Source organism: Temnothorax americanus, unplaced genomic scaffold, assembly GCF_048541705.1.
Source record: "Temnothorax americanus isolate GAGA-0224 unplaced genomic scaffold, ASM4854170v1 Scaffold13, whole genome shotgun sequence".
Lineage (NCBI taxonomy): Eukaryota > Metazoa > Arthropoda > Insecta > Hymenoptera > Formicidae > Temnothorax > Temnothorax americanus.
In genome coordinates this window covers 4,551,969-4,574,245 of record NW_027509264.1, presented here as the reverse complement: position 1 = coordinate 4,574,245, position 22,277 = coordinate 4,551,969, and the positions used below count along the sequence as shown (strand labels likewise).

General features: G+C 39.4%; 5 protein-coding genes and 1 long non-coding RNA gene across 18 annotated transcripts; 4 read left to right on the top strand and 2 right to left on the bottom strand.

Moving 5' to 3' along the window:
- The first annotated feature begins 103 nt into the window (after window positions 1-103).
- Window positions 104-1,689, top strand: LOC143893962 (succinate dehydrogenase assembly factor 2, mitochondrial). Its single transcript, XM_077399884.1, has 3 exons — window positions 104-212; window positions 292-443; window positions 729-1,689. Exons 1-3 carry the CDS (start codon window positions 174-176, stop codon window positions 997-999), a joined length of 462 nt encoding a protein of 153 aa, XP_077256010.1. The 5' UTR covers window positions 104-173; the 3' UTR covers window positions 1,000-1,689.
- Window positions 1,245-9,153, bottom strand: Blm (Bloom syndrome helicase). Of its 4 annotated transcripts, none has more exons than XM_077399862.1 (15): window positions 8,856-9,153; window positions 6,890-7,031; window positions 6,088-6,741; window positions 5,247-5,976; window positions 5,055-5,168; window positions 4,779-4,951; window positions 4,405-4,626; window positions 3,924-4,285; window positions 3,553-3,811; window positions 3,080-3,463; window positions 2,837-2,987; window positions 2,555-2,742; window positions 2,040-2,364; window positions 1,795-1,969; window positions 1,245-1,638 (listed from the first exon to the last, which is right to left on the bottom strand). In XM_077399862.1, the coding sequence occupies exons 1-15, from the start codon at window positions 8,888-8,890 to the stop codon at window positions 1,494-1,496; spliced, it is 4,059 nt and encodes a 1,352-aa protein (XP_077255988.1). In that variant the 5' UTR covers window positions 8,891-9,153; the 3' UTR covers window positions 1,245-1,493. The 4 variants fall into 4 exon arrangements, with proteins under 4 accessions (XP_077255988.1, XP_077255987.1, XP_077255986.1 ...); XM_077399861.1 differs by lacking the exon at window positions 8,856-9,153 and adding an exon at window positions 7,280-7,681; XM_077399860.1 differs by lacking the exon at window positions 8,856-9,153 and adding an exon at window positions 7,280-7,682 and having other exon boundaries at window positions 5,055-5,976.
- LOC143893964 (uncharacterized) lies at window positions 5,952-6,776 on the top strand. Its single transcript, XR_013255965.1, has 4 exons — window positions 5,952-6,089; window positions 6,169-6,260; window positions 6,339-6,518; window positions 6,639-6,776. It is a non-coding gene; the product is annotated as an uncharacterized LOC143893964 (long non-coding RNA).
- Window positions 7,945-11,141, top strand: Eas (ethanolamine kinase 1). 5 transcript variants are annotated; one of them, XM_077399872.1, is made up of 8 exons: window positions 7,945-8,131; window positions 8,402-8,495; window positions 8,580-8,708; window positions 9,178-9,315; window positions 9,557-9,822; window positions 9,912-10,138; window positions 10,275-10,497; window positions 10,720-11,141. In XM_077399872.1, exons 3-8 carry the CDS (start codon window positions 8,589-8,591, stop codon window positions 10,796-10,798), a joined length of 1,053 nt encoding a protein of 350 aa, XP_077255998.1. In that variant the 5' UTR covers window positions 7,945-8,131; window positions 8,402-8,495; window positions 8,580-8,588; the 3' UTR covers window positions 10,799-11,141. The 5 variants fall into 5 exon arrangements, with proteins under 5 accessions (XP_077255998.1, XP_077256003.1, XP_077256002.1 ...); XM_077399877.1 differs by having other exon boundaries at window positions 8,402-8,497; window positions 10,275-10,401; window positions 10,753-11,141; XM_077399875.1 differs by having other exon boundaries at window positions 7,964-7,991.
- Window positions 11,142-11,512: 371 nt separating this feature from the next.
- Pras40 (Proline-rich Akt substrate 40 kDa) lies at window positions 11,513-16,807 on the top strand. 4 transcript variants are annotated; one of them, XM_077399867.1, is made up of 8 exons: window positions 11,513-12,298; window positions 13,208-13,381; window positions 13,867-13,990; window positions 14,083-14,263; window positions 14,350-14,566; window positions 14,683-14,839; window positions 14,909-15,060; window positions 15,219-16,807. In XM_077399867.1, exons 1-8 carry the CDS (start codon window positions 12,185-12,187, stop codon window positions 15,339-15,341), a joined length of 1,242 nt encoding a protein of 413 aa, XP_077255993.1. In that variant the 5' UTR covers window positions 11,513-12,184; the 3' UTR covers window positions 15,342-16,807. The 4 variants fall into 4 exon arrangements, with proteins under 4 accessions (XP_077255993.1, XP_077255994.1, XP_077255995.1 ...); XM_077399868.1 differs by having other exon boundaries at window positions 11,516-12,298; window positions 14,921-15,060; XM_077399869.1 differs by lacking the exon at window positions 11,513-12,298 and adding an exon at window positions 12,588-12,605.
- Window positions 16,250-19,680, bottom strand: Eif3m (eukaryotic translation initiation factor 3 subunit M). 3 transcript variants are annotated; one of them, XR_013255963.1, is made up of 8 exons: window positions 19,505-19,680; window positions 19,051-19,230; window positions 18,831-18,925; window positions 18,526-18,744; window positions 17,998-18,266; window positions 17,735-17,878; window positions 17,123-17,401; window positions 16,250-16,995 (listed from the first exon to the last, which is right to left on the bottom strand). XR_013255963.1 is itself a non-coding variant. In XM_077399871.1 (7 exons), exons 1-7 carry the CDS (start codon window positions 19,547-19,549, stop codon window positions 17,178-17,180), a joined length of 1,176 nt encoding a protein of 391 aa, XP_077255997.1. In that variant the 5' UTR covers window positions 19,550-19,680; the 3' UTR covers window positions 16,250-17,177. The 3 variants fall into 3 exon arrangements, 1 of the variants encoding a protein (XP_077255997.1); XR_013255964.1 differs by having other exon boundaries at window positions 16,250-16,482; window positions 17,128-17,401; XM_077399871.1 differs by having other exon boundaries at window positions 16,250-17,401.
- Window positions 19,681-22,277: the final 2,597 nt, after the last annotated feature.

Here is a 22,277-nt window from a genome sequence, read left to right as displayed (position 1 = left end):
GACGCGACGGAGGGGAATAGTCGACTCTGCGTAGTGGATTTCCTTACGATTTACGTCTTACGTCTTCCGTCGCGTCGTGTGTCCAGGCCTTTAGAACCAACCACGCGCAAGGTTAAGGTTAAGGTTAAGGTTACTTGCACGAAGAGAGTTTACTCACACTCACAAACCGCACGATGAATGTTATGAGCTTGAGCACACGTGTCATATCCCGGGTAAGTTTGAGGATACTGAACAATGGATAAAGCTTTCTATTGAATCTGTAATGAGAGAGAGATAAAAATTATACCTCAGATCAGACCGCTTGTACTTGCGAGAGATGTGTCGGTAAGTTGCTGCAGGCGGAAAGATGATTTTCAAGATTTGATTCATCCAGAAGGTCGGGAACCTGGCATTCCACGTTACGCGGAACGTGACGGAGAGAATACAACGCTCAAAAGAGCACGGTATCGTTTTCTTAATGAATAATCAACGAATAATCCGATCCCAATGCGCGGATCCAAAGTAGCATACCTGTTTCGAGGTCTCGCGCGTTGCGCGTGGTACACATCCTCTACATATATACATATGGTGGTCTTTACTTTAGTAATTAACTGTAGTTGACGTCGTAACGTTTTACGTAGTCATACCACTTTGTGGTTAATGTCAGAATCATCCTTTACGTGGACACGTAAACGTCTACGCGCGAATAACGTCGTTCTCTATTCGCACTCTATTTCGTGCCATTTTAGATTGACGTATCAATCTCGCAAACGTGGGATGTTGGAGAATGGTCTGCTTCTTAGCACCTTTGCAAACAAGTATTTGACGACGTTCGATGACGATCAATTAAGACTATACGATCGACTTATAAATTTACCATCCAACGACTGGGATATATTCTATTGGGCGACTGGTGTTAAACCGACTCCACCTGAATTTGACAATCGAGTGATGGACTTACTGAAAAAACATGTTCGGAATGAAGATCGACAAACCAGGATAATGCAACCAGATCTATAAATAATATATATCGTATTGCAAATATAATGGTAAGACAAGCCCTAACGTATAGCAGGGTAGTGATCTAAGCTCTGATATATGTAAACTTGAAGCGTTGAAAAATTACAAACTATGACGCATTAAATTATAAATAATTAAAAGCATATATTGTCGTTTGAAAGAAATCTAATATTATTCCGTTGTTGTACACTCATTTCAATTTATTTATCCACGTTAAGGAAATTTTTTTTAACGAACGTTCAACATTGGTCTCAAAAATTATTTTATTACAAAAGTTTTCATCTTACATACATGTCGGTCGTCTGATGATTACTTTGAATTCAAATAGAATTATATGCGAGTGTTTATTATCAACGTGTTTCATTCGATATAATGACTAAAACGCCATATAGAGCGCCATTTCGTATAGCGCCCAAGATATGTACAGAGGGATCATATCTGTGCGCACTATCGCAAACGCCGTAATACGTTATACGAAACGGAAAAAAAATCAATTAGGTAATGTTCATGTATCTGTTGGCATTTGCGAGATATTGTTTTGTTTGACTGAAACTCGCAAGTCCTACTACCTTTTTTGTAGTGTTGTATTTTGTTGAACCTCTCGATGAGCCGTTTGACGAACCTTTTCCCCTCCACGCGCTGTACATAACCGAAAAAAAAAATAAAATAATAAAATGAAATATGTACATATACGTGTGTGATTTTTTCCCCCCTAACGTACAACTCGTACTTTACGTGTGTAATAAGAGAGGTGACACGTGTGCGCGCACGTGTACACATCTCTTTTTACGTTACCTTGAGCCACCCCGTTTATACTTTTTATTAGTACTGTTAGATCTCGTGCCAATCTTTCGTTTCTTGCCACGCGTGCTAGTACCACTACTGGTGCAAGAGTACGTGGACGTATTGTCGTCCCAAGTGTTATCGTCATTCGCGCTGTTCTGTTCTTCGTCATTCTCATTTAACAGTACTAAAAATAATGGAATAATCACGAATGTTAAGTATTACTTTATGTTATATTATACGCGAGTCGTGTGTACCTGTTCTTTCTGCCGCGTATTTATGCGTAATGTTTAAAAGAGCTTTGCCATATTTAACAAAGTTAGCCTTAGTAACGTGTGGTATTTGTAACATGGCTTCTTCGGTTTCTGGTAAACGCTGGCTCATAGCTCTGACAGCTACCATATTCATAATGGAAGAAGCAGAAACATCCAATGTACTAGCGATTTCCCTTATTATTGTCATCAATTCGGCATAGCAACGATCTTGCAATTCTTTTACAATGCCATCAAGTTTCTTCGTAACTGTTGAAACTGTAGCTACACCACTTGTAGATTTATTCGATTGTCTCGTTGGAATTTGTACCTGTTCAGGATAAAGTAAAACACACAACGCATGAAAGGCAAATAATAGACAAAATAATGTCTCCTATCTCCTATATGTACTCACACACACACACACACATACGACATTACTATATCTAAAATATCTAAAACGCACTGTAAGCTTGTTCACGTATACTGTGCATTCTGAATATCCTATCAAGAATAAATACCTTTACATCTTTTTTTGTCACAAGTTCACTCGCTTTTGGTCCAATTTTTACATACGCGCAAGCAATCTCGTGATTAATATACATGTTTTCTTGTAAATATTCTTGCAATACCATATAGTGCAAAAGGCGTTCTATGTCACTTCTGTTCCATGATTTACCGCGACCATATAAAGGATGTTTCGTAAGACCTATAAAAAAAAAAAAAAAGAATTATTTACGTGTATAACGTGATGTAAATACCAACTCGCGTTTTCTACCATTATATACATAACGAGTATAAACCTGCGTCTCTAATCTTTTTCAGATCACAGCCCTTAAAAATATCTGTCAAGAATACTAGTGTAAGCTTGCACGTCTTCTTCGTGTTAATATCTCTTACAGCTTTCATAATCTCTTTTGCATCTTCAGTAACGTCCAACATTGTAATCTCGTCCTAAACGTATTACGTAGTATTACGTTCAGTCAGATAACTATATTTTTGTTGTGTGACACGTCTTCATCTTCTAATCTATATAATGTACCTACCTTGCATCTGCAATTATCACACGCAGTTATTTTATTCGCGATACATTGTTGCCTATCAAATATTTCTCCAAAATAATTAAGCTGTAGCGATCTACGGCAATCTGTGGTATTTTCACAGAATGCTACCATTTTAAACAAATTATCCATGTGGGTACTGATAACTTGTGGATTTGGATTATCCAGTTCAATCATTTTTCTGATTCTGTGCATGTCTGCATAATGATAAAATAAGATGCAATCTGCTATCTCACCATCACGACCAGCGCGACCACTTTCCTGATAATAGCCTTCTATAGACTTTGGTAAGGCCGCATGTATCACAAAGCGCACGTTTGGTTTATCAATGCCCATTCCAAAGGCTATAGTCGCACATATAACATGTACCTGAAAAACGTGTATGTATATGCGCGATACGTTTATATTATACATATATGCGTATATGCGCACGCGCGCAGCGCGTGTACGAAATATACTTCATCGGCAATCCATTTTCCTTGATAGTTAATTCTTTGACCATCTGGGAGTCCTGCGTGATAACTCAACGCTTTAACGCCGTTTTTCTTCAAATGCGCAGCATACGCGTCACAATCCTTGCGCGATAAACAGTACACGATGCCACAAGTGTTTTTAAATTTTGTCCGTATCATAGCCACAACTTCATCGGAACAATTTTTTCCTTTCTTCGATATTATGCTGTATCTTAAATTAGGTCTATTGAAACTCGACATAAACCTAAAAAAGTAACCATATATCATATATATAATATACATATATATATTCAACGCGCACGCACACACACACACACACACACACACACGCACATAACAAATATACACATACATACCACTTTGGATTAGTCATACCCAATTGATGCAAAATATCTGTTCTAACACGCGGCGTAGCTGTTGCAGTTAAAGCCATTGTTGGCACTTTGGGATAATTGTCTCTGAGACATTTTAACCTTTTATAATCCGGTCTAAAATCATGACCCCATTGACTAACGCAGTGAGCTTCGTCAATAACAAATCTTCCCAACAATTCTCTCTCGTATAAAATAGTCAGAGTATCGCAGAATTTTTGCGACGCAGAGATTTTCTCCGGTGTTACGTATAATATTTTGAGAGCGGGTTCTTTTTTAGAAAGTTCCCTATATATCGCTGCAGCTTGATTATCCGTTATAGAGCCAGATAAATGAGTCGCGGGAATCTGCAACGTTTAAACCAAGACTGAAACAAGTGATATGACGCACGAGTATACGCTTCTATAATGTAAATGTGTACTTGATGTTACATCGGTTTCTCCGATATAATAATACTTGATCTTACATCGAGTGAGGTAAGTTTTTGAACTTGGTCTAAAATAAGACTCTTCAATGGTGAGATAACGACTGTTAATCCGATACTTAAAAGGGCAGGCAATTGATAACAAAGGGACTTTCCACCTCCGGTCGGCATTAAAACGAAACAATCAAATCCCAAAAGTGTTGCGTTAATAGCTTGCAACTGATTTGGCCTAAACGTATATAAACCGAATCTCTGCCGAAATATCTAAAATCAAGAAACATACGTAATGCACAATATTATATGTTCTCACACGTGGTCCAACATGTACGTCGAGTGTGCATAAATTATTTAATATTTATACGTACAACGGCCGTATACTCGCCTAAGAAATAAAAATTACCAAATACTTTATGTACCTTTAACATTTCTTGCGAATGTGAATATGTTAAACCGTCGAATTCTCCACTGACACCGTCGTTTTTATAATTACCGGTAAATTTTCCATATTCTACGCTATCTTTTTCGATTTTTGATTTTACTTCATCCGCGTTGTACGTCCTATTCTGTGCCACGCTACTCTGTGGCCACTCTATAGATGGGATTAAAATAAGCATTAATCATCATATTATCAGCATAACGGTATAAACAAAAACAAGTTTTACATTTTATATATACATATAAAAACCTCGCACCTGTAAAATCGTCACTTATATTTATATTACACGTTTCTCCTAAAGCTGGGAAGTGTTCCAAATCTTGTGTCGAGAGAGAGGTTTCAACTTTTGCGAGAACGCTTTGACAGGTACCTATGAAATATTTTTTCATTAAGAACTCAAAGCAGAAAAAGTTAGTGCGTTCGTTGTCCGTTGTCACACTTTTGTTACCTGGGCTCGCCGGACTGTCCAAGACGACATTTCCTTGCATATTTTTTTCATTACTTGACGGCGTTTTAATACTATCGTTAAATATATCCTTTACGAAAACACAATCGGAATCCACTGAAGAATTCATTGTCTTAGATGACATTTGTTGATCCCACATTTCTGCTATTGTTTTAGAAACGTCACTGCCTAATACCGTTTTGATAGGTCTTTTCAATTGAAAAGTACTCTTCTTCGTCAAAACTGTAGTTTCAGGTGGCTTAACTGCTGCCATAGGTTCCATGCCCGCGGTATCGTGCTCCTTTGCATTTATATACGATTCCGTTGCGCTTGCCGAGCCTTGACGAAAGGGTGCACGAATACATTTGGATACCGAGGTACACGATGCGTCAAACGTGTCATGGTCATTTATCGAGCGAGTCTCAGACATGCACGAACGTGGTGTTTCACGTGCGTTGGACGACGATGCAGACTCAGGTGTCTCCGGAGACTCATATACATTATTTTCATCTTCCTTTTGTAATTTTGATAACTTTGTTTGGTACAAACGTAATTTAGCTTTTACATGTCGACGCAGATCTTGCAACTTGTTGAAAGAAACTGGATTAAATGTTGGAAATTGTTTCAGTACCGTGATGGGAATCGATTCGAGTGCGCCACAATATTTTTCAAGAATTTCACGTTGAAGATCCTTCAACGCTTCACGTTTTTCACGTAACTTGTCCTTGGTAACCTAAGGTTGAAATAGAAGAATGGATCACAAGTGAAAGATGACAAATAAATAGGTGGACGTTAAACACTCGACATACGCACACAAAATATCAAGTCACGATACGAAACTTACAGGTATCGTGGACATTACTGGTTTCTGTTGAATAACGTCAATCCATGAACCTAATTGTTTGTTCAAGCCTAAATCTTTCAGATTTAATCGAACGTCAGGGCCATCCCACGTTTTTCTCGGCACGCTCTTGCCGTTAAACTTTGAGCTAGGACTATCGGTCGCAGAATCCGAACGTATAGTATCTTTCCCTTGTTTATTGGGTATTACATTGTATTTTTTAGGAGTCCATAAATGCCCATCTTCATTTTTAGACATACGGTCATTGTCGTCGTTAAGCATTTCTTTATTTTCCACCACGAATGTTGTACTACTAGAAGAGGAATGTTGACTGCTGCATTTAGCATACGGATCATTTTGTGAAACAACAACTCGCATCTTCTCATCATCATCATCTTCTTCCATTTCCGTTCTATTTGGATCGTGATTTAAACGTAAGCGTCTTCTAACGTCCTTCTTGTCTTCTTCGCTGTCAGAAGACTCGGAGATAACACAAGTTTTCATGTAATCGCTATTCTTTCGCAATACATTTGAACATCCAGATTCTTTTTCAGTTATCTCTTTCTTCGCTATTGAATTTTTAACACGATACGATTCCATTGCACTTGGTCGTGTTTTAAGCGGACTTTTGCTCGAGTCTGAAGTGTCTGACGTATCCTGTGGTTTAAAATATTGAAATCATACGTGTTTTTTTTTTTGTAATAAATCACAGATATTTCATAAATCGTAATAATGTATGAGGTATATTTGTATAATAACTGCAAATAACACCGCATCGTTTTATCAAATAGAACTGTAATCTTACAAGATTTATTATCGTGTCTATCGTTATTGAGTCTCCAGCTATCCTCCTTTCTTGATTGAAACACAACGTACTCGATAGTTTATTATTTGAATCCGCATTTGAATCAGCTTCTTCTTCATCTGTCTCCACTGACTTTGGCGTACTAAAAAGAAAAAAAAATCAACCATTAATTTTAGAAATATGAACACGAGACATATCGCAGTCGCAAAATTCAAATATATTGAGGTGTGTGTGTTACACATTTATTTTATTTAATTAGGCCCAGTTCAACAGTGGCCAGTTAGCTTAACTAGTAGTTAACTCTCACTCTGTCTCTTTCTAACCTCAAAGGTTAGAAAGAGACGGAGAGTGAAAGGCATTTATATACAAAATGGATTAAATCTTTCCTACCTAGTCCGCGGAATAACATTTTTCTTCGTTGTCTTTGCCAAAAATCCCACTATCGTAGATTGGCTGCTATTCTTTTGACCAAGTACCATCTTTCTTGACATTGTTAGCATAAGTTTTAAACACGTACGAGCAGTTTGCTAAACACCTTTGTCTCACTCAAATACTTTCAAATATTTTGTTAACGTGAAACACGCCTTATCCTAGAACTGATAACAGATAACAGAGAGAAATTGAGAGAGAAATCCGAAAGCACCCGAGAGAACTGTACGAGAGCGACACGAGACACGAGCGTTTGCCTTCATTTGAAAAATGCCAAAAGTAGGGATATAGGTGCACGTGTGCAATGTTTGGAGAGAGACGAGAGACGGAAACCACGCGTGCGATATTTGCGATTGACCACAGCGCCACACTCACAGCTCACAGCCCCCGTTACCCGGAGCTTTTTTCTGGACCAGCCACGCAGATATATTTTTATTTTAACGCAGCCAATTGACGACGTGATCACGTGAGTCACCACCACGCACCACGCACCACTCATCACTGAACCACTCGGCGCACTCGGATGCGTCGGGCCAAGGCCCGAAGACTGTGTGCGTCCACTGCGTCCACAGACATAGATGTTAGCGGTCTAGCTTGATATACAAGTCTGTGGCTAACACGTATGTTGAATTGGGATAACCATATAACCTCACAATCGTGATGTAGGATGTAGGTATCATAGCGCGGTTGTTGAAGGCACCTTAATTTTTAAGAAAAACAAGTATAGGACAGCGTACGATTTAAAAATTTCTACATTTACTACACCACTGAGAACAGTTTCCAAAACAGTTTCACACGCATCTATCGATATAGGTACACGAATATGTAAGATTTATGTATGTAAGTAATGTAAGTAAACTACACGCTATTACACGTGCTGCGAGGGACGGTCGTTCTTAAAACGGACGTACTTTATTACGCGATATATCCACATCGTTCGGCGTTCGCACGTCTCTCCACGTGACTATGCTACTGCTACCCTCGCTTGTCAGAATATTATATCGCTTATATACATATCTATATACGAGGGGGAGCATATACATATATAGATTATATGGACATGTCGCGGATCTGCTTCTTCAGTTCATTCAGTTGCCCACGGCTCCGAGCTCCGTCAGCGTGGGACATCCGTAAATATTGGACCCAACGAACGTGTCAACAGATCCGTGATATATATATGTATGATATAAATTATTTACATTTTATATACGTTACGTCAAGTAATCTTTAAATAAGAAACTTTTATCGTTTCATAAAACAGCCGTGAGCTATGAATATCGGCGAGGAACATCTTGACGTTACGATAGATGAAAATGAAATTATTGTTGGTGCCAAAGATATTATAAAGAAAATTAGACCGTCCTGGCCTTTACAACAACTGCATTTCAAGGTAATACACGGCGTCAAACGCAACGCGTACATCTTTTATTCTTTTAGCGTTTAAAGTTTAAAAACGAGGTCATCCGAGACTCTATAGCGCTTGTCTCCGCACGTTGTGTACGTTCGCCGCTGCGAACTTTTGTTTACCTTTACTTACCGTGATACGCGGTACAGTTTCACGACCTCTTTCATCGATCGTTATCGTCGACGTACGCTCACTTCTCGCAGGCGCGTAATCGTGATACTTGAAAGACGCGGTTTTATCACGTTCGTTCGCAAGTAATAAGGAATATAGATATAGACGTAGCCCGTCTTAGCCTTTTCTTATATCCATACGGTTTTAAACCGTGACATAACTAATGAAAGTTTCTATCTAATAAGGTAGAACGAGTGTTCGCGCGCGTACCGAAGTCCAGTATGTCCCCCCCGAAAACCAGTCCGAAAGTACTATGAGAATATCTTTGTTTCTTTCATTTTAGATATTTACTGCGGGAAGAACAAATAAGTTGGTAGGAGTATGGTACTCGGGACATTATACGGATATGGTCCTGATTAGAATTTATGGCAACACGTCAGATTTACTGATCGACCGAAAAAGCGAAATAAATAATATCCGGGTAAAGATATTAACGGTTTTGTAACGTTCGTACGTGTGTCGTCGCGTCGTCTCACGTTCACATTTCACGTAACAAGTTGTTTATCTACTGTACGTTATATGTCGTTATTTTACTAACGTGCATAGATATTATTAAAAGATGCACACAGATAAGTATAATATAGCGAATATATAGCAGCAAACATTTTAAGGCGTAAACGGTAACTAATATATTAATACGTGGAATAAATATTTTTGTATAGATATTGAACAAAGCTGGCTATACTCATTGCATTTATGCTACGTTTAACAATGGATTTGCCTATGAATTTTTGGAGGGTGAAACTCTGACCACCGAAACAGTCAGGAATCCAAAAGTATACCCGTTAATTGCGAAACGTATGGCTGAAATGCACACTCTCGAGTTTGAAAACGACGCCGTATCAAAGGAAGCCTTTATTTGGGAAAAAACGAAGAACGTTATGCAACGTATGCCCAAAAGATTTTCCGACTCCCTCAAGCAAGCGAAGTAAGCGCGTACGACACACGGCGTTTCCCGAATATTATCCAAGATATATATCCAAATGGTTTCGTTCTTATAATAGCTTCCACTTTAAGGTTTGAAATGTTAATACCGTCGCATGCAATATTGGAGAAAGAATATCAGATATTGAAAAGTACACTTTCCAAAGTGAATAGTCCCGTAGTGTTCGCTCACAATGATCTTCTACTAGGGAATATATTGTACAATCCGAAACGGGAGAGTGTCGTCTTTATCGATTATGAATACGCTGCGTTCAACCATCAGGCATTTGATATAGTTAATCACTTTACAGAATTTGCCGGTACGCACGCTTACGTCTTTAATCGCTTCAAAAGTATACTAGCGTAGAAAACACATTTCACACACACACACACACAGAGACCCTAGCGACAAAGTGTCTGTTAAATAAAACACGTTTCCAACACGTCGCGTTTAAGGTTTTGACGAGCCAGATTATTCTTTGTATCCGGATGAAACGTTCCAAAGACGGTGGTTAAAAGAATATTTGCAAGTGTACACGGGGACGACTACGGTGTCCGAGAGAGAGGTTGACAAGCTATACTGGCAAGTTACTAAATTTACTCCCTTGCCCCACTTTTTTTGGGCCTGTTGGGCTCTCATCCAAAGTGAGCATTCGCACATCGATTTTGATTTTTTGGCGTAAGTACTTGTCAATAAAAAAAAATTACAAACGTATCAACGCTGATAGAAAGTATAACGAATACGAAGACATAACGGCACGTGTTATACCTATATATATATATATAATAATAATAATCTGATTATTATTTTCTTGCGTGACAAAGTTATTGGTTATTAGTTAGGAAAAGAAATACTTGGGTCAAATACGTTCGTACAATAAACTTTTACATGATTTTTCAGATATGCTGCAATACGTTTTAATGAATATTTTAGATGGAAGGGAGAAATCTCGAAGCTAGAAACAAACGATGACGAATAAAACACGAGGATATAGGACGCGAACGACGCAAATGGATAATATATGGCATTTTTTAAGTATTCATTCCTGAATATTGAAATATTTTGTCTCGACGGTATATATATTATGTCGGCAAGTGTACACGTACGTGTATATATGTATAATATTCTTCTATTTTGGTGCGCATAATATGTACCACACGTTATGTATCGTATAATATTTGGTTTTTATGTTACCGAAGTGACACGTACGTACGAATGCATGCGATCAACGAGGACCATTCGTTTATAGAATATATTGGTAGGGTGCGAGATATATATATACCTATATATATATGTATAGTATAAATACATCTTTACCGTCATGTGATTGTGATTTGATTGAACGCACTTTGTGGTTAACGTTTCTGTCTTTATAAGTACTTATAGGTATATAAACGTCATAAAAACGGCAAAAAACAAGCGTGCCACGACTGCCACGCGTAGTCGTACGTACGGATATATAAGTATACATGCTTTCAAGGATACGTCATACGTCTAATAGCGAATCGATGCGTATAGTCGCGTACAGGTCTCGCATCTCGACTGTATGTATATGTATATATATTTATAATTATTATCGACTGTAAGTATTTTATCTAGACGTGCATGCGGCGCTTGAGCAATCCTGGATAAGTTACCGACGACGGTAACAATTTATATACCTATATATATATATATATATATATATATATAAGCGCGACGCGTCATGTAGCATCGCTCGCACTTGCTCTGTCGTGTGTGCACGTTTCTCTCTTTCTCTTTCGGAAAAACGTAAAAACGTTGAACGGGTTCGCCAAACAAAAGAGAGTTACAAGTTACAACTTTGTGGCAGTCTGTGCTTTATCTTGCGCGCAAATGATATAACATATCTTCGATGCTTCTTCATAGGACATAGATGACGTCTCGCGGTGGCGACGATAGACATAGGCGAAACCTACTTGATTGAAACAACCTCCAGCCCAGCCAGACAATCTTAAAGAGGCAGCGGGGAGGGAGGAGGGAGCCGAGGGAGAGAGCGCGCAGCAAACTCACAAAAGTCGACGCGAAACGAACGAAACTGCACCTGCGATCAAGTGCGTGTGCGTAGACTGCGTAGTAGTAGCAGCAAAGCGAAGCGAGTTCGTGCCGTGCTGGGACGACCTGGGACCTGGGAGTCCTGGGACTTGGGAGCGTGGTTGACTGGACTGGTGACTGACGCGTGGGTCGCGCATCTCCGACGACTCCGACCGACTCCGACCTCCGAAAAGGGAAGAGAGAAACGTTCCGTTTAGACTGTTTCGAGCGCCGTGCAGCGTGCAGCGTTCTCTCGGCCGCGGCCTCTCGACACGCGACACTTGGCCACTTGGCGTTTGCCGCGCGTTGAAAGATGCACATCACCTGCAAGTGCCTGAACGTGTCCATCGAGTCCAGGAGCGCCGACGTACAGCGGATTAACGTCGAATTGACCGACTTGGAGCGCGCCGATGCCTTTTTTCGCGAGGTGAATGAAAGATTTCCTCATTCCCTCAAAGAGTGGTCCAGTGGTCCACGATCTAACGACGACGTACATACATACGATTAGCGTTTCAAAGGGAAAGAGAAAGAAAATAAAAGAAAAGCGAAACGTGTCTGACAGTGAACAGTGAGATTCCGCGCGAGCGCGGCTCTATCAGGGCTCGCGGGCTCTATCGCTCTTCTATGCCCCGGCGTCGCGGCGCCCCGGCTCGGGCCTCGGCCCTCGTCGGGGGTCCGTTTGTCCCCCTTCCTGCCGCATCTGTTTTTTGCCGCAAAGATTTTAAAAAAAGATGGTACGACGTTAGACGTTACGCTCTTCGCATTGTAGACGTGAGAGTCGGTGTACCTTTTCGTCACCACGTGTCACGCGAATAGATCTCACGTTGACGTATATAATTCATTGCGATGATAACCGATTCCATGTTTCTTGCTGCGTGACGATAACCTATAACCTAAACCTGATACCTGATACCTGATACTTTATGCCTTTGCGGTCGTCGCGTTAGTCCATCTTATTTCATGTATCGGTCAACGCGTACGTCTTGGCTAATCTTCCTTGTTTTTTATGCAAAATTTTGTCTAATATTCGCGCAGACGCAGACGTAACTTACGTGACATCAAGTACCGATCGATACCATGTTTTTTTTTGGTTCACACGTGTTTCTAACGACGACTAACGAGCACGTAGAGACTGACGTGTTTTGACACCCACCACTCACCCCGTGCTTTCTTATTTGTTCAAAATAATGTCACGCACTGGCGTACTGGCATACTGGCGCATACTTGCGTACTGTCACTTGTGTCAGTCGCTTGCGTGTAGTTAAAACGTAAAACCAATTATTTTTTCCACGTTATTTGACATTAATAACGTATATATCGATTTTATCTTCGACAGAATCTGGCGAGTGTACCGGAATTGGAAACTATTACTAAAGAACAACCTGGTTTAATGGAAATAAGGACGGTTGGGTCATGGATTATACACCGTTGCTACAATTGCTCGATGTATACTCATGCGGTCCATAGAGAATACGGTGCTGCTCTAGTCCTTATTAATAGCAATATTCTTGTAAGTTTTAGAAAACAAACTTATCCGTAAAAGATATTCATTTACGATGGAGATCTCGATCTCGATCAAAATCATCTCTTTGCGTTTGCCATACACGTCAGTTTTTTTTTTGTTTTTTTTTCCTTACATGACACACTTATCCTTTCTGCTGACGCAACAAACTGTTTAACGGATGACATCGTGCCTTTCCAAAGATTGCGAATGTTGGTCATTGTTATAACTACGATATAACGTATGCAAAATAGTAAACTTGTATAGCATTCTTTATCCGTGACGATCTGACGCGACGAGACGAGCGGCTGATTTTATCAAGGTCACGCGATTTCGGTCTTTGCGCGCATCGATATGATATTAAATATAGATATACCGTTGTTGTTTACGTAAATTGCCGTAAGATAAAACGTCAGATGTCGTGTTCATTTTTATGGGCTTGTTAACCTTGGAATAACTTTGTCGGATAAGGAGAGATACGTATATTGTTTCAGTTATCTCCCGAAGAAATAAATAAATTAAAATCCAATCCAGATTATAGTCCGGTGTTTAGGATAGTAATTAATCACAGTTTGGAAGATCTCGACGACTATCTGCAGCAGCCTACGAAGTTTTCTGGTAAGTCACGCACGTGCGTACAAGTTTAACGCGTATTCGGTTTTGTTGGTTTTTGAAAATACGTCATTTATTTATGTATTTTATTTATCTAGTTTCACAATTACCTAACACGGTTCAAGTGGCCCTAGATGGTTTACAACGACAGCTCGAGGAAGCTGTACAACGTCGAACACGGGCGATAGAAGATAAAATACGTGCGTTTACTGCGGAGCAGTATCACGTGCTGGAACAATTTCGTGAAAGAGCGCACAACGAACACAGACTGTTATCAAAGTATGCGTTTACAAGTATGTGTATTATATTATTATTCGTATCATTCGTATGTAATACGTATCGCACCTTGTTTTCTGCACACGTAGAATAGCGTGTAGAGGAGAAGAGACAAGTAGAATAACCACGAACATAGAAACTCCACCAACGACTCCTGACGGCTTTAAAGGTTCCTTGACTACCTCCACCACTGCTGATACAGTGACGCCAAAGTCTAATATAATATTTAATGACACAAAAGTGTCTAGTGGCCCAAACGTTAAACACGAGACAACCACCGGACACTCTTCTAAAAGCACCGTTACGGTAAGTCACTTTTGTCACGTCGCGCACTTTACTCGATCTACAGAGATCTACAAACGCTCTCTTTATTGTACGTATAACTCTATTATACGTATAAATCTGGATAATAAACTTTATAGAATGAAAGTTCGAGAAAAAAAGATCCGTTATATATTTGTCATGAGGACGCAGCTAGCTTCGATACAGAAGCATTGTTTCCTTTCGAAGGAATGGAGGAGACAGACGCAGCCAGCCAACAGCTTCTGTGGTCTTCGGAAGAGGGATCTGATACCGATGGTATAACGTATTACGTTATTCTTAGTACATTAGCGTTTCGTTTTTAGCGTCAAGTCTATATAATAATAGCGTTTTGTTCAGCGTCAAGCCAAAATGAAGAACGTCATATGCCAAGAGGTCAACGGGATGGTCATTCCACATTAGCTAAATCATTACCCGTCACCGTACCCGTTTTCCCTTCTATCGGTCATCGCGCAGTACAGAATCAAGACGATGACCAGGTAAAACTCTACATTTTACGTTCTGCAGAGTGTATATAAAACCTTCATACATCTTTTGAGTCCATTTGATCGATATTCGTTGATTGAACGTTACTCGAGACCAAGAATACCACACACACACACACACACACGTATATGTATGTTTTATATAATTACAGTTGCCAACCGATCCGCTAGATCCACACAACATTCGAGCTTCGATTAAAGCCTTAGCTAAAAGCGTCCATGGTGATACAGTATTTGGAGATTTACCACGTCCCAGATTTTCTACTCAGATCTGATTTATCAAGTATGATGAGAGAACGTCACTCATCCGTTCTTAATTTTTTGATACAATATATCATGGTCCTTATCGTCCTCATCATCCGTCATTTGTCTTTCATATAAAAAGTTGCAAGAAGTTTATGTATACTTGGAATAAATATGACCGCGTTTGCAGACAAGTACAGAAGTACCTTACGTCGTTTATAGAAACTCAAAAATATGCCTTTACTCAAGTTTTGGCTATTAAAAGATTTACCAAATAATGTAAATATATATTTAAAAAAATGCAAACACCGTTGAAGAAAACTATTATATATGCTATCTAAACTGAATGCTGTGCTTGCAGATATGAAAGATTGTTTAATAGACAAAAGAATGTGCACTATAAAGATTTATATTTGACTCAAATACGTTTGTAAAATTTTAAATTGCCTAAACAACACGTTGGAACTTTATAATTTATTCCGGCGTAACTTTATATATATATATATATATATATATATATATATATAAATGTTGTAAATACCTATAGTAAGTACTATACAATAGACTGAATTTTTTATTGTGTAATTTAAAGATCACGTTGACATATTGCAGTGCAGTAATTTGTAGTAAATGATTACGTTGGCTATTGGCTCTGCTGATACTTTTAAAATGTTCTCTATATGTGTGCGCGTGCGTGCGGGTACATAAATGTATGCGTGAATATTTTACAATATATTTTTTCTCGTTTTGGTTAACATTTTTAAGTGCTATTGAAAAATGCAGAGGTAATGTCACGTATGCATAAGTAAAAATACTTAATAAAGAAGGTTTATATAATTAATGTAATAGAAAAACACAAAAAGCACAAATGTCAATATAAAATAATAAAAGGGATTACAAATTATATATAAATTTCTTACGTAGAGATTAAGATCTAAAGCAGATTATATCAAATATATTGTTTATATATAGCATACTTTATTATACAATAACTGACATCTTTTTCTGCGATTAATTTTTTCAACATACTGACTGAATAATTAAATATTAGTGCGGCAACTTTTTCCGTTGGATATTTGGATGTAATCGTATTCCGCTTTTAATAAAAATGATACCTCATCTTTTAACTTTCGATCATAGATTATTAATTCAAGCTTACTTATCATGAGATACCTGTAAGCATGTTATTACACGTTTATGGAATTAAAAATATTTCCTGATATTTTTTTTTTTTCAACATCCAGTTTGCAGTGCAGTATAGCATTAAATTTTATATCCTTTGTGAAATATATCGAGATTTGATTATATATATAAATATATAAATATATTTCGATGCTATAACGACGTACGAATGCACATGTGTAAAATTATCAATCATCTTGAATCAATTTTTAATATGCTTCACGTATTGTGATAAATTTAACGCACATTGTTTATTTTACGGAGATACGTTGTTAACAAAAAGGCTGAGAGATGATTAACTATACGATGAATCTAGCTTTTGTATGAAAAATATGTAAATGTACGTTTAAAATTATGCAAAAATTTTCTATTTAACAGTTTTTGTGTTGTACAAGCTGATACTGTGGTACAAGTTGTTGCCATTAATTTTCAGCTGCATTTCTTTTATAGCTAGACTCGACGAGTTTCTGTTGGTATTTCGGAAAAAATTTCAGCTTTTGATCACTTAGGCCCAGTTCAACAGTGGCCAGTTAACTAACACTCTCCGTCTCTATCTAACCTTTGAGTTAAAAAGAGACGGAGAGTGAGAGTTAACTACTGGTTAAGCTAACTGGCCACTGTTGAACTGGGCCTTACAGTATTCTCATGAATAATCATGTACATCTGTATGAACGTTTTCGGTACTGTCAGTGAGCAAGGGTAGCTTTATTCTTTGCAGCGAGCTCCATTTGCGCAGCGGCTACAGTCTTCATGCCATCCTGCACAGCCGAAAGATTAGCTTTCCACGATACAAGTAAATCTCGTAGTTGCATCCATTGCGGACGACCAAACGTTCTGTGCATCGTGCTTGAAATTAATACTTTACGGCCGGCCTGATCCATTCGCGCTCTCACAAGTTTGGTTTTTAAAACTAGAACAAATAAGATCGGAATATTACATGCGTACGGTGCGCAACACTACGCCGCTCTCTCTCTCTCTCTCTCTCTCTCTCTCTCTCTCTCTCTCTCTCTCTCTCTCTCTCTCTTAAGAGCTTGTTTCTCGAGTAGCAACAAAACTGTTGAATGTCTCGATAACTCAGTGAAAATATAATTCTACCAAGTCAGTACGGATTCATTTAATATATCCTGTTACTTTTAGTAAGTCGCCACTTAAATGAGTAACAGTGGAAACTATGTTGTTCTGGCAGGATCTGGTTACGTGTCATTTATTGCAAGTGAAAATTTAAATAATAAAAACAGCTTACCGTCAATTATGAAGCTTTCCACTTCAGATTCACCAATCTGCAATTCCTCTTGTATCGTATCAAAAGACATTTCTGGATTTGTCTCTGCAAGTTGCATAAAGGTCAGTAGCCTCATTTTCTTCATGTTTTGTTCATGGTTCAATCCTGCGAAAGAAAAAAAAATGGTACTTGTAATACGTATATGAACGTTGTTCCACCCGTTAAACAAACTTGGTATTTTACATTGTCCACGTTACGCGTAGATTAGGTATTAAGCTAGGTACCAAGTTGATGCTCGACGAATTCTCTGTGATGTTGATAGAAGTGCAAATACGCTGGTAATTTATCTTGCACAAATACAAGAAGTAAATCGTGTATCAATTCGCCTTCCAAAAATCTCACAGGTTTCAAAGCCAAAAGTGGATCTAACAAAAATGTATTTGGATCCGCTAACGCAGCTAATATACAACGCTGTGCGTCTTCTCTAGCCGCGGAAGCATTCTCCGCTGTGTAAGTTCCCAACAATTCGACCATGACAGCTGCCGCTTGCTCTCTAAAGACGTACACAGACAGATCGTGAAGATGTAAAATATATCTACGACGATTTGTATTGAAAATTCGTTCTAAACTGTAAAATATAGGAAATGATTGTAGAAGAAATAATTCTGCATACGAAAACCTCGTCCATCTTAGACATATTAGACCATTTCTTTCATTTTACATAGACCAGAAATAACATCACTCAACGGTGCGTTCACGGTACGCCGGTGCACGCATGCGAGGGAGCAAAAGAGAGAGAGTACGAGCCATACCCTTGTTTGCAGCTTAAAAGAACTTCGTGCAGCAAACGCAACAACTTTTGCATTTGTTCGTTCGATGGAGGAAAGCAGGCAAACTGTTGCTTCAATTGATCTATTCCGCTATACACAGCTTTTACTTGATCAACATTGCGGGCTATTTGTACCAAGTGATAATAAACGTGGTATCTCATTGGAGAATCATCGGCAAGAGATTGAAATAAGAGCCATAAACTGCAAAAGGGTTATCGTGAAAAATAATAATAATAATAATATGTTGCATATATATATAGGTTTTATAAAAATTAACAATGTATTACGCTTTTAAGCAAACCAATCCAAGTTTGTATCCAGGTGCTTTTACAAGTTTCTCACAGAATGCCAAAATTAAATTTTCAGCACGTTCCGTGGGTATCTGAAATCAAATAAATAACGGAACGAGAACGAAAAATAAGAATAAAACGTAACATTTAATTATATAGATGACAATAATTCATATGACACGAAAGAGAAAAGTTCAAGTCAAATGTGAAAACTTGCCAGAATCATGATAGAAACAATGTCATTCAATACAGTTTCTATCTCACTTTCGTTTCCTTCCTTGAAACATGCCTCGCACACTCCAATAATCTTGTGCAAATCATCCTCTATACCTTTAGGAGATTTCTCTTCGCTAATTTCTGCACCAAGACTTTTAAAATACACTCTCAGTTCTTGCGCCTAACAAGCATATAATAATATTTAACACGTTAGTAATTAGTATGTAAGTACGGCTACGTGTTAAGTAGTATATTTGAGATGATTGGCCAATACGCAAACTACGTCACTAGTTATTTACTATTTAATACGCGTATATCAAGTGCGCGATGTAAACTAGGCCAACGTACATTTTTATATAACCTAAAAACATTGGCGAAGATACTTTTCGTAAACGTCTCTCATACGACGCGCTGGGTGCGTATTAACCACCTGCTATGTACGTTTGCAACGTTACCTGGTCATCTAACGGTAACTCCATGAAAATTGGCGGCACCTGCATCCTGACAAACGATAACACGTTTTTCCGTAACCAAGTTTAATCAGCAGAGACTGGCAGAGTGGCAGCAGGACACAGACCAACGAGAGGAGCAGGAGGAAGACAGGAAGTTCGGTTTAAAGGTGCCTTTTCATGCTGACGCTCGACGCTCGATTTGGGCGTCACTTGATCACGTGATAGGTCACGTGACAGTCTTTTTAACGCTCGTTTCAGTCAATTGCTTGTTTCGACGCTCGCATATTTGATGCTATTTCGCCTTCTTACCGATGAAGTTGGTCACGTGACCAGTTTTGACGCTTAAATCAAGCGTCGAGCGTCAGCATGAAAAAGCACCTTAAGGTGGAAAGCGGAAAGAACGTGGAACTGCTGGAAGCGAAGAGCGACCAGCGAGAAGACAGGAACGGCCACCGCGGGCACCAACGGGCACGGGCGCATGTGAGATGTGAGCGCATGTGTATGTATGTACGGGCTCTCTATGATTTCATTGGGTCTGTTTGCGTTGCTTGCACTTTTTGCACTCAGCATCTTCGTTTTCTCTCTCTCCAACGGCCAAATATATATTTATCTCCGTTCAAGTGCAAAAATCTTTGGGGATTTCAAGCAACGCGAACAGCCACGTGGTTGAAATCTAGTGAATCTGTTCACTTTTGGTGTTCACGATGCAAGAACTGTGTCCAAGTTTCGTTAAGCCAATCAACTTGCAGCTCTTGTGCCCGGTGTTCACGATGCAAGAACTGTGTCCAAGTTTCGTTAAGCCAATCAACTTGCAGCTCTTGTGCCCGGTGTCCACGATGCAAGAACTTGGTCCAAGTTTTGGTTTAAGCCAATCAACTTGCAGCTCTTACAGAAAAGCAGCAGTTTCATTGGCTTAAATCGAAACTTGGACCAAGTTCTTGCATCGTGGACACAGGGCATAACCGTTGATTTAAGCCGTAATCTTTAAGAAATTGACGAATCACAGTCGAATGTGAAAAGAATAAAGGTCATTGCACGTAACAAAGTTTTAGTCATCGTAAGGCCGAAAGAAAATAGACCATGCACGCACACTCGATTATTCTTTGAACTCAAGGAATAATCGACTGTGCGTGGTCTATTTTCTTACGGCCTTACGATTATGATGAAAACTTTGTTACGTGCAATGGCCTTTATGCCCGGTGTCCACGATGCAAGAACTATGTCCAAGTTTCGGTTTAAGCCAATGAAACTGCTGCTTTTCCGTAAGAGCTGCAAGTTGATTGGCTTAAACCGAAACTTGGACCAAGTTCTTGCATCGTGGACACCGGGCATTAAAGCCTTGTGTACACGATACTAGAAATCGGTCCGAGTTTCGGTTTAAGCCAATGAAACTGCTGCTTTTCTGGAAGAGCTGCAAGTTGATTGGCTTAAACCGAAACTTGGACCAATTTCTAGTATCGTGTACTTAAGGCCTGGACACACGAATTGACGGAAAACGTAAGACGTAAATCGTAAGGAAATCCACTAATCAGAGTCGACTATTCCCCTCTTCTTCCCTCCTAAAGAGGGGAATAGTCGACTCTGCGTGGTGGATTTCCTTATGGAGGATTCACATTGCGTCCGATCACGTCCGATGTTCGACGTACGACGATCCGACATCCAATAGGAAATTTTTGTCTCTAATAATAAATTCTGTTATTGGATGTCGGATCGTCGTACGTCAAACATCGGACGCAATGTGAATCCTCCATTACACGTTACGTCTTACGTCTTCCGTCGCGTCGTGTGTGAAGGCCTTTACCGACCGTGCGTGGTCAATTTTTTAAAGATTATGGCTTAAATCAACAGTTACGGCCTCTATAAATCAGCCTTTATGCGGGGTCTGCGAGTCGCAGAGTCGTGGGCGTGAGTCGCAAAACGTGACCACGCACAATCGAATTTGAGGAGAATAATCGACTGTGCGTGGTCACGTTTTGCGACTCACGACCTCACGACTTTGCGACTCCCATTGTAGACCCCGCATTAGAAAAAGATGCAGAGTGAGTTAATCGGAGGATCAAGTTAATCGGAGACCGTGAAATCGGTCGTATGAATTGAGATTGAATTCTAATTTAACCAATCAAGAGAAAGAAAATCAATCTCAAGTTTAGGGCTACTTCGACCAAACTCCGATTAAGGCTGAGTTTCCACTGAGCGCGTCACGCGTCGCGTCGTCACAAGTTAACCACGCAACATATCCCATTTTATTACATTACTTGTGACGGGATCAAAATAGGATGTATTGGGTGCGTTCAGCCGATACTCCGCTAGCCTAGCAATCGTGAGCAGTCGCTCGTTTTCGCTCGTTTCCTCTTCTTTTAATCCATTGGGTCAAAAGAGAGGAAACGAGCGAAAACGAGCGACTGCTCACGATTGCTAGGCTAGCGGAGTATCGGCTGAACGCACCCATTGCGTGGGCGCGTTCAGCAGACCAAGCCGCTCAGTAGCAGTCGAACGTGCGTGGTTCTTACTTTTAGAACCAACCGCGCAACGCTGAACGCAGCCATTGGTTTAACTTGTGATGACGCGACGCGTGACGCGCTCAGTGGAAACTTAGCCTAACGGTTGATTAAAGGGTCGCCAACATGACAAAATAATTGGTGATTAGTGTGACCTAACATAACTATTGTGTTTTTGACACGATATAATCGTCCTAACCCAATATTATTTCAAAGTTCTTCTCTGTCATTTATGTACTTTTTAATTCATTTAGTAGGATACAACGGCGGGAATCTTT